Raw genomic sequence first — 12038 nt, forward strand, 5'->3', positions numbered from 1 at the left:
AACTAATAATATTATGTATTATGATAATAACATTAGAAATTATTAATAACTAATTATAATGAAATATTGAAAAAAAAAACAAGAAAAATAAATAAAAAATAATAAAGTATTTATTGAATAATAAATAATTGCTGTGTTTTCTTTTGTTTTATCGGGATTTTGTATTGAAAATCATCTCAATTTCAACTGAAGATCATTAATCATGCAAATATGCAAAATCAACGTAAAGATGGCAATATCATTCCGAATACCTTATTTGCGGGGGCATACGCCGACATCCATAACCTCAGTCTTTTTTTTATCAATTGGTTGAACCTCATTCGGGCTCTATTATAAATACATCCCGTATTTTTGAGTTGTTATACCCCCATTTGAAGTCGATCTAGGGATGCCTGTAACCCTCGAATGGGGATATCGTAATATTTTTACCGAGCTTACAGGGTGAGATAAAAAAAAACTGAAACAAAGTCAAACGCCGTAATTTTTAATTTTTTCTTTTGATTTTATTGAATGAAAGCAAAAAATGTCGGAAATAGTATCAAATTTTAGAATAAGCTTAGAATAAGATTGATCACCTTTGGCACACGCAGCCCGAATGTTGCTCTGGGGTATTTTGGCCCATTCCCGGCGAAGCACTTGCTTAAGGTGATCGACACTTTGGTACTTATTAGTGCCAACCTTGCTTTCCAAAATACTCCAGACACAATAGTCCAACGGATTGGTATCCGGAGATTTTGGTGACCATAGTGCGCTGGAAATGAAGCGAGGAACCTCATTTTGTAACCATTTTTGGGTGGGCGTGCTGAGTGCCATGGTGCTAAGTCCCGTTGGAATGTCCAATGCCCCGGTCGACTAATAGGAGCGGAGAGCGGCAAGTAAAAACGATCATTTTGTTTGTTTACAAATTGCGGGACAACGAATGTTTTCTCATCGGAGAAAACCAAATTCGGCAGTTCACCACTTTCGGCCAAGCGAAGCAACTCTTTAGCTCTTTTGAGTCTATTTTCTTTCTGTTGCAGTGTAAGTTCTTGCACTTTTTGGAATGTCAATGGCTTTACCCCGAGCTCATTTTCCAATTTTTCCCGAATGGAATATTGTGATAAGTTCAGCTCACGAGCCATTTTTCGGCCACTGCGACGCGGGTTTTGATCAAGTCGATTCTTCACTTTTAGAACCATTTCTGCTGATGTGGCTGTTTTTTCCGTCCACTTCCTAGACGTCGGGCTACGCTACCAGTATCACAGTAAAGGTGAAACATATAGGACCACCTCATCTGGTACCTCCCCCCACAGGTCAACATTTTGCATGATTATAACTGTTATAAAATGTAAAATAGGCAATCGACCCACTTAAAATTTCACACACACACCAATATAATTAGCACAAGATATGGTCCCACTCCATCAAGTACTTGCCCCAAAAAGGGTCAACATTTTGAAGAATTATAAAATTGGAAATAAGAGTACGGTTATCTTCAAATTTCTCACATTCCAATATTTTTACCAAAACAGCATCTGGTAAGAAGATGGAACATCCGCCACAAAGATCATAACGATTATAAAATGCGAAATAAGCAACCGATTCTTCCTAAACTTCACGCATTCCAATAGTTCCACCAGTGCAAGATCTGTTGTGAAGATGGAATATAACGGACCACTTCTTCTGGTACCTCTCATACAACAGGTAACACATCCCATGTCAGCGATTCTTTTCAATCTTGGTATATAAAAACTTTTTTAACGAGAAATGTGAATATGGAAATTCATAAACTGATACTTTTAATTTTTTTTATCCAACTTGTTACGAAAAAATAATTGGTTTCAAAAATTCATCTGGGATATATTTCTTCAGAAACAACATATTCTACTAGAATGACGAATTAATACTCGTTTCAAATGATTTGTTTAATGGAAAAGTCTTCACTTTCTTATTTTACTGGCATCGGCATCTTCGTAAAAGAACAAAGGAGTTTTAGGATGACTTACTTAAATTTCGGCCTATAATTTATGTGTGTTTACCCACGCTCCATCGTTCTTTTACGAAAAAAAGACGATAGTTTAAGCCAAGAAAAAAATACTTCCATATGATGTGTCAAAGAATTGTCTAAGCCAAAATATGCCAAACTGTTTATGTATCACAATTTTTACGGTAACTCCAACAACAATTCAAAATTTTCAGAAACATAGTTAATCATGTTTCATAAACCCAAAATAGCTGTTTTTTGCTTTTAATGCACATACTATCGAGGGCATATAAAGTTTAAGTTTACAAAATCCAGAAATGATAATTTTAGATTCGATTTTTCACTTATGTATATCAAGCTCGACTATGAGGTTCATCGGACCACGGGCATCCCTTTTAGTATTTTGATTTTTGCAACATATTTTCCGGGTGAATTGACTTCTTAGTACTTTTTTAAAACGCATTTTCAAATACCCAGTCTTGTAGACCCTTCACTTTCATCTTCAAATGTAATTTCCAGAACTTCATTCATTATTCTATAACCTCCTCATTACTATAACTAACAAATCAAATACTAAACTTTAACATTTATTTTTTTACTGTCTTCGTTCTAACTTCCTTTTACATATAAGAATAATATCTTAAAAAACGCACATAAGTCACTAAATATTTTATGAGTCCGTAAGTGCGCATGTTCTTAAAAGTTTAATTTTAAATTGTATAATATAAAATCGTTAATTTACATTAACATATTCATTTCTTTGCTCCACAAAATTGTAAAATGACTACTTAGAGTTATTATTTTTTTTGGTAATCAGTTACTCGCATTTCCTTTACAGCACTAATCGCCTTTTATTTTATGTCAACAAACACAAGTTGCGATAACGAAACGACGAACGAGGAATACAAAAATGAAGAACAAAACACTTGAAGAGGGTGGAAGCTTTAGGCATGTCGTCCAGATTGCAGAATGCATTTTAATTGCCGATGATCATGGAATGACATCTAAAGTGGAAAAAACACGATCGAAAGGGGTGCTTCACGACTGATAGCAGGCACTTATAGCGCATTAATAAAAACCAAGTGTGCTCTTTAGCAAGGCAACATTTTATAGCGAAACATCAAGCCAAAAACAGTTGACTGAGGCGATAATCGAAACAGTTCGACAATGAGTTTTATACCAACAGGTGAGTATGAATTATCTAATGTATTAATGAATATTTTAATTCAATTCAATTGTAGAACACCAGCATAGGCGTCTAAACCCTTTGACGGGTCAATGGATTTTAGTGTGCCCCCATAGAATGCTTAGACCCTGGTCGGGACAACAGGAATCACCGCAGAAAAATGATTTGCCTGAATTTGATCCAAGTAATCCCTTGTGCCCCGGCGTGACGAGGCCCAATGGCGTTGTAAGAAATTTTCACCCGCACCCCCATTCCAACATCAAACTTACAACGTTAATTTAATTTCAGAAAAATCCCAGCTATGAAAGCACGTTTGTTTTTACCAATGATTTTCCAGCTCTATTGGAAAATATCCCAGCACCACCGGAGAGTGACGATCCTCTGTTTCAAGCTGCTGCTGCAAGAGGTACTTGTCGTGTCATGTGTTTTCATCCAAAGTCCAATTTAACCTTGCCGTTGATGAGTCCGGCCGAAATTGGAGTGGTAATTAACGAATGGATAAACCAATTCAATGAATTAAGTGCCAAATACACCTGGGTGCAGATCTTCGAAAACAAAGGTTCCGCAATGGGATGTTCCAATCCTCACCCCCATTGCCAAATATGGGCCTGTTCTTTTTTGCCATCAGAGCCATCGATAAAAAATGATAACCTCAAAAAGTATTTTCAAAAATATAAGAAGCCACTGCTACACGATTACGCAGAGAAAGAAGTGCTACGTAAAGAGCGAGTCGTTATAGATAACCCCGATTGGTTAGTGGTAGTGCCATATTGGGCAGCATGGCCATTTGAAACAATGATCATATCGCGTAACAACAACAAACGCATTAATGACCTGACCGAACAGCAAAAGAAGAATCTAGCTCTGGTCATAAAACAGCTGACAACCAAATATGACAACTTGTTTAAATGTTCTTTTCCATATTCAATGGGTTTCCATGGTGCTCCAACTGGTTCGATGTTGAACGATGATGACAGCCACTGGACTTTACATGCAATTTACTATCCTCCATTGTTGAGATCAGCTACTGTTAGAAAATTTATGGTGGGTTTTGAGTTGTTGTGTCAGGCTCAAAGAGATTTAACAGCGGAACAAGCGGCCCACCGTTTAAGGGAGTTGGATGGGGAGAAACATTATTTGAAGGAATAGCGCTGTGAAGAAGAAGTTTACCACAATGTAAAACGTTTGTAATGTAAAAAACTTGTTTCAATTGTACCAAATGAGTAATAAAAACCAAAAATTATATTCTAAATGAGTGGACAATATTTTTTACTGAATAATTTATCATGTTTGACGAATGTGAGATAGTCATTTTCCGTAGATGAAATATTTATATCAAGAATTTCAAAAACGAAATAATGTAGTAAATGATTTGAATACCAAAGTAATCTATCTATATATAATTTTGCAAATTATTGGATCGTTTAAGATTTTCGTTAATGATCATCATAACATCATAATATTATCTTCTAGACTTTGACATTTCATAAACATTTTATCATTTTTGCATCTGAATTTAGATATTCAAAATCGGCGTAATGTCTTACCACTTACATATTTATCAGATTTGAAAACGAATATAGAGCAAGGAAAATCAAATTTCTTAAATTATGCGAATTAATTCATGTCTTTGGTTTCCCTTGTATTGAGCTTATGACCTTGGCACTTGCGTAAAAAAGATTTTGTCATAGCAGTTATTTTTAAATAAAGGAACTGATGAGGATTTGTAGCTCTTTTCGAAATCAGGATATTGCCTGCATTACCCTCTGGTAAAAATTACCATATTTTCTACAGTAACAACCAAACCTTGTTTTTATTATTTGATACAGCCAAAACGTGCCTAGCCGAAATAACGGTTTTAGACCCTACGTCTCTTTGGACCAAATCCGTTTCAGGACATTTGTAGTCGATCTAGCGATGTCCGTCCTCTCGAAGGGAGTATCCGATTTGGTCCAAAATTAGTACACCCTAATATTATTGCCAAACTTAGATCGCTTTCGGAGATGGACAATTTCGGTCCACTCCTTCTGTTACCTCCCCCACAAAATGTCAACATTTTCAAAGAAAATAATTTTCTGCACAGAAAGAGAAAGGATAATCCGATTTTGCTCCTACTTTGCATATCATAATATTTGCATCAGTGCTTGGTCAGGTGCGAAAATGGACAATACCGGTCTACTCCTTCAAGTACTTCCCCAAAGGGTTAACATTTGGAATAATTATAACTCTTATAAAATGTAATGTAAGCGTCCGATTGCCTTAAAATTACACATATCACAATATTTTTATTAACCCAATGTCTTGTGTGAAGATGGAATATATTGCTCCACTCTTTCTGGTACCTCCCCCACAAAGAGTCAAAATTTTGAATATTCATGAAGCTCATAAAACACGAAATTAACATCCGATTCCATTCAGACTTAGTACATCTTAATATTTCCATCAACACAAGATCTGTTATAAAGATGGTAGAGATCGGATCATACCTTCTGGTACATCTTCCACAAAGGGTCACAGTTTTGTATAATAAAAACGATCATAAAATACGAAATAACCATTCGTTTCTATTGAAATTGCATACATCACAATATTTTTATTAACCCAAGGTCTGGTGGGAAGATGGGATATATCGGTTCGCTCTTTCTGGTACCTCCCCCACAAAGGGTCAACATTTTGAGAATTCATGAAGTTGATAAAACGGGAAATTAATATCCGATTCCATTCAGACTTGGTACATTTCAATATTTCCATCAACACAAGATCTGTTATAGAGAAGGTAGAGATCGGATCATTTCTTCTGGTCCCACCCCCATATAGGGTTCAAGATTTGGAAAAGCAAAATTCTCAAGGAAAGCAAAATAAGCATCCAATCTCTCTTAAAATTTCACACATATAAACATTTTTCTAACAAAAGATCTGTTGTGAAGATGATATATATCTGCGAACCCCTTCTGCTACCTAACCCACAAAGAATCACATTTTTCAATACTTTATCTGTCATAACTTGCGAAAAAAGTCAGGGTTTCTTTACAACTTGCTATATCTAAATATTTGTCTTAAGCAGAAATCTGATATGAATATGTAATTTATCGGAATTTATTTGATAAAATGAGATATAAATGTTCGATTTCCTTCAAATTTTGGACATACCAATATTTTTATCAGTATTAGATGCAGTATGATAATGGAATACTTCGGTCCGCTATGTCTGTAACCTCACACATATTTCCACATTTTCTAAAAATTATTATATTATTATTATTATTACATATAGGAAGTAGTCGATGTAGTCCACGGTGTTATATTAATATTAGATTTAGGACGGATACGAGTTGGTCAATATTGGCCAACGGCTTCGGAACCTTCCCCATAAAAGGTCAACAGTTTGAATAATCATAACTCAAGGCTGGGGGTATAAATCTATCGGTAAATCCGACTGATACTATTTTACTTGTTTGTATATCATTGAAAACAATACATTCACAAATACTGTGAATATGTTTTGACATGGCCAGCATAAGAAAATATTATTTTCAGGTGATTTCTTTAGACTACCTTGAAAATTGTTGTACCCCTGGTAATTAATGCATATAACTTACACAGGTATGTCAATACACATATAAATGGAATATTTTTATTAGAAATAAATTGTGAGCTTTTTCATCGATATGGATTACAACATCTGTGAAGGCCATCCTGTTTTTAAGGTTCTGAATTTACCCGAATCATTTTGCATTTTTTACTATTCAAGTTATATATTTTTAATCAGTCCATTTCATCCCACCGCAGTTATAAATATATCAAAATATCAAATATGTATTTTATGTTATATATAATTTTATTTATTTTGCAGTATAATCAAAAAACTTGGATAAAATCCAATTATTAAAAAAATCATTTGTTTGTTTTGTTTTTTGTTATTATATAAACCACATAATCAAGTCTTTCTTATACGTATTATAATGTGTGTGTAACTGTGTAGTTAAAATAAATAAGCGACTAAGTTTCATGTCATTAGAGATGCTTAGAGGTAATGTAATTGGGTTTTGTTATCATGAATGTAAGAGTAAAATCTGTAATGTTTCCTTTGTTATTTGTATGTAGTTAATATTATGTTTCTAAATATGTATTTGTGTATATGTATGTGGTTTGGCCAAAAAGACAACAACACACTAGTAATTCTATATATAGGTATTTCTTTTTATAAGAGTAATTTAATTACCAATAAATAACATTTTCCCCAAAAAAATACGAACTGTGTAAACTTTAACAACCAACAAGGACATTTAGACTAATAATCACTCGACTATAATAATTATCGTAATTACGATTACAAATATAATTGTTTATAACTATACGCTTTCTATTTCATTATTTAGATTATAAAAAGCTTTTACACACAACGAGACATTGACATATGAATAGCGCAAGCACACAGCTATATGAGTATCTATATGTATGTATGAACATGCCGGTAGCAGCACGCATCCTTCCGTATATTACGGGCGGTGCACGTGTGTTGGCATGACATATGAATTAAACAACGACATTGCAGTAGAACATTTTTCAAAAAACACCGGCATGAAGCGACAACAAAGAAACCCTACACCATTAAAATTTGACTTTGTTTATTTTTAACAACTGAGTAATTCTTACAAAAAATTAGGGCTTTTCTTACAGAAATTCCTCTTTAAAAGCAAAGGCTATATTGAACCTAATTTTAATTTACGGTCGCTGTAAAAGCTACAAATATAAATACGGACGTTTTTCTTTTGAAAACATAAAAATTAAACAACAAACAGATAAAATTCAATCTAATTTGGCACGGAATTCAGCTTTTAGCATTTTTCTTCATAAACTATTTTGAGCTCTTTTTTATGTAACAAAAATTCCGATATAAAACAAAGAACATCCCACATCGTACTGACTGCCAATATGTACATGATCGCTGGTTAGGTGTAGGGTATCGAGGCTAAAGTATCTTTTTCAACTTTTAAGCACACACAACAAGTATTTGCCAAGTGCTTTTGTGGTTGAGTGCCATACATGGAAACATTTAATATTAGTTTTTGTTTTCAATGTTCATTTTCTTCCTTTCCTTTTCTTGGAGATGATCCAAAAGAGTATGCAAGGAATGTCTTTAGGGTATATAAAGATGGATGTTTATGCGTGTGTTGGTGTGCAAATGTATACCCACACTCACACATAGGCAATTCGCATTTTTTACGGCTATATCCTCCTCACAGCCAGGTAGACAAACACATTCACACACTTGGACATTATGTTTGCAAATAAGGCGGCGGTTTAGAATTTTTTCATTACCGCACGCTGCTGCAAGGATTGCATTTCGCTAAGCAAGACGGCGACATTGTACCGCAGACGATGAAACATCGCCAATGGCAGTTCAAGGGTCCGGTAGCGACCGTCTGATAACTGGAAATGTAGAATGATGGTAGGTGTTACAACAGCACCTCCCCTCTCGCCATCACTGCCAGTTGGTTTTTTGTTGCCTGCGGATGAGGGGCCCCGTGGTATACTGAAATATCAACCCAAAAGGCAAATAGGAAGATGCGTTTGCTTGTTTGTGGAGGACAAGTAGGCTACATACCTCAGGGATATATTGATGCGCCACTGCAGATTTTTGGCACATGACCGCAACTGTTTGGCCTCCACATAGTTCTTGGTTAATGATGAGCGATGATTGTGCAAAACTTTGGCCAAATCTTCAACGCATTCGTCACTGAATCTAAACATATGGTGTCAAAATTCAATTAGTATTTTTGTCAATTGCAAATGGAATGTGGATCCAACCTTAAGTCCTGTTTCAAACAGTCCCTTAATTCCTCTGGCTTAACTGGAGTCCGTAGAAATATTTGCATTATCTGTAATATGGCTGCGAACAGCTCACAGAAATTTTCTGGTATCGGGTGGCCGGCGTGTGTCAGTTTATTCAGAGCCAAATCCAATACCTCGGGCGAACACTTACTGCTCTCGATATAGTGCACCGACACTTGGATGAGAACCCGCATCACAGGCTTGGTTAGTTGTGGAAAGAATTTCACATAAGGTCGTATTGTTTTGACTACTGTATAGCGAAAATTAGTGGACATTTTGCTGGAAGCTGTTTATTGTTCTGTTCGTCTTGTGTGGTGGTTATCCTTTCGGTATATGTCCGTGCTGTTCGCGTATAAAAATGGGTGTACTACCAGTCTATCAGCTGGATGTTTATAAATGCCAGCCAGCAGCTCTCAGCTTATTTTTGTTTGGACATAGAAGAGACTAACAAAAAACATATGTTTTTACGAATGTGGAGAGAACACCAAAGAGACGATGGTTAAGAAAGAGATGCAAAGACATGATTGTGTTTGCTCGTCATGTTGTTCGATTTCCTGTTCAATCTGATGATGAAGATACGATATGTTGTACAACCGATGTGAAACCACAAGGCCGTTAATTTAAAATAATGGAAAACTAAAATACACATAATTCCAATATTCTGTGGATGTTTTTGTAAAGCTTAGGGTCAATTATATAATTATAGAGACCAAATGAAGTAAAGGCACACATGCTAATGTCTAAGAAATGTAAAACTTTGAAATAAAGTATTTAAATAAGAATAAAAAAAACATAATAATTAAAACATGCAATAATTCAATTTTTGTCAAGGTAATTTAAAATTGCTCAAACGTTTCTGAACTTTTGTTGATTTGAATGATGTTACGGGGTATTTGGGTAATACGGACGTATAAACCGTAGATTTTTATATGTTTTCTTATACGACGCCAATTGTAGTTTGTTCTGATAGGCAATTTTCAACAGTTTTTACAAAATTCAATTATTTTTCATTCTAAATTGTCAATTCCAAAATTGGTTTGACATTTCACTATCCCAGCAGCTGTGTTGATGCGGCAACCTGTATACTTCTACCATCCGCAATTCTGAGAGCGAACAACGTTTTTCGGTTTCCAATGAAAACATGCTATAAGGTTACCCACATGAATATTTGGCTACTCCACGACTCCTTGTTTGCAAAAAATCAGCTATTCTTGCAAACAATTTAGGCTTTTCCATTTCTATTAAAATTGCAATCAGAATAGATAATCAGAATAGACAAATAAAGGTATAGACTAAAAAGTTGTCTCATCTGTGATCTCCGAAAAAAGTGCTTCAATAGATGTCGTTCATGCTGTGAGAGAGCAAAAGTCTATTCACTCAATTCTCTCAAAATACAAAATATTGAATATTTTTATACCCTCCACCATACTATGGACGGTATATTAACTTTGTCATTCCGTTTGTAACTCCTCGAAATAATCATGTCAGACCCAACAAAGTATATATATTCTTGATCAGCGTAAAATTCTAAGTCGATTTAGCCATGTCCGTCTGTCTGTCTTTCCGTCTGTCTGTCTGTTGAATTGTTTCAACTTTGGTATTTGAAGTTCGAAATGGATACTACAGCCTATGACAGAAAATTATCTGGGCAGGTCCACGTCTTCGTATAGCCACCATATAACGGTACCTCCCGATATTCGGTATTTTGATGATATTAGCGACATTATTCACCGGAATTGTTTCAAATTTGGTATTTGAGATTCGCAATGGATGCTACAGCCTATGTTAAAAAAATGTCTGTGCAGGTCCACGTCTTCGTATAGCCCCCATATAACGGTACCTCCCAAAATTCGGTATTTTGATAATTTTAGCGTCATTATTCACCGGAATTGTTTCAAATTACGTATTTAGAGTTCGTAAAGGGAACTACAGTCTGTGACAGAAAATAGACATTTTTCAGGTCCAGGTCTTCGTATAGGCCCCATATATCAGTACCTCCCTATATTCGGTATTTTGACGAGTTTAGGTACAATACCCACCGAAAGTGTTTGAGATATCGTATTTGACGTTAGTAATGGATGCTATAGCCTGTGACAGAAAATTGTCTATGCTGGTCCATTTTTCGCACAGCTCCGATATAATGGTACCTCGCTATATACGATATGTTGATGATTTTAGCTACATTATTCACCGTTTATTTCAAGTTTCGAATTTGAATATGGTAATGGCTATTGGCAAACAATGCCTATGTAGGTCCACGTCGTATAGACACCAATATAACGGCAATATTCGGTATTTTAAAATTTAACAGAATTTTTTAAGGATTTTATTTTTTTAAACTTCCAAATTCGTTGGAGGGTATTCAAAGTTTGGCCCGGCCGAACTTACTGCTTTTTACCTTCCCTACAAAGGGACGAAGTTTTAAATAACCAAAACGATCATAAAATCCGAAATAAGCATCTGGTTCTCTTCAAATTACACATTACAATATTTTTATTTACCCTTGTACCTCTCCCACAAAGGGTCAAAATTTTGAATATCCATGAAGATCATAAAACGCGAAATTAACATCTGATTCCATTCAGAGTTGGTATATCTCAATATGTCCATCAACACAAGATTTGTTATAAAGATGGTACAGGTCGGACCATTTCTTCTGGTTCAATATTTTGAAAAAATAAGCACTCTCTTCAAATTTTTTCACATCCAAATACTTTTGCTAACGCAAGATCTGTTATGAAGATGATATATATCTGTCAACTCCCTTCTGGTACCTAACCCACAAAGAGTCACAATTTCCAATACTTTTATCTGTCATAACTTGCGAAACAAGTCGGCGATTATTTACAACTAGCTATATCAAAATATTTCTCTTAACCAGAAATCTGATATGATTATGGAATTTATCGAAATTTATAATTTTACATACAATTGGATATAAATTGGATTCAAATGTTGCACATATCTGTATTAGATGATGTATGAAAATGGAATACTTCGGTCGGCTATATCCGTTATCTCATGCATATTTCCACATTTTCCAAAAATTTGCAT

The 12038-nt window shown here is 35.0% G+C and overlaps 2 protein-coding genes across 2 annotated transcripts; one reads left to right on the forward strand and one right to left on the reverse strand.

Moving 5' to 3' along the window:
• The first annotated feature begins 2870 nt into the window (after positions 1-2870).
• Positions 2871-4401, forward strand: LOC101890446 (probable galactose-1-phosphate uridylyltransferase). The gene is made up of 3 exons (XM_005189035.4): positions 2871-3149; positions 3205-3374; positions 3438-4401. The coding sequence occupies exons 1-3, from the start codon at positions 3131-3133 to the stop codon at positions 4296-4298; spliced, it is 1050 nt and encodes a 349-aa protein (XP_005189092.1). The 5' UTR covers positions 2871-3130; the 3' UTR covers positions 4299-4401.
• Positions 4402-7343: 2942 nt separating this feature from the next.
• On the reverse strand, positions 7344-9430 carry LOC101890615 (COMM domain-containing protein 5). The gene is made up of 3 exons (XM_005189036.4): positions 8961-9430; positions 8758-8895; positions 7344-8685 (listed from the first exon to the last, which is right to left on the reverse strand). The coding sequence occupies exons 1-3, from the start codon at positions 9257-9259 to the stop codon at positions 8454-8456; spliced, it is 669 nt and encodes a 222-aa protein (XP_005189093.1). The 5' UTR covers positions 9260-9430; the 3' UTR covers positions 7344-8453.
• Between the last annotated feature and the right edge of the window lie 2608 nt (positions 9431-12038).

This window comes from Musca domestica, unplaced genomic scaffold (genome assembly GCF_030504385.1).
Source record: "Musca domestica strain aabys unplaced genomic scaffold, Musca_domestica.polishedcontigs.V.1.1 33, whole genome shotgun sequence".
Taxonomy (NCBI): Eukaryota; Metazoa; Arthropoda; class Insecta; order Diptera; family Muscidae; genus Musca; species Musca domestica.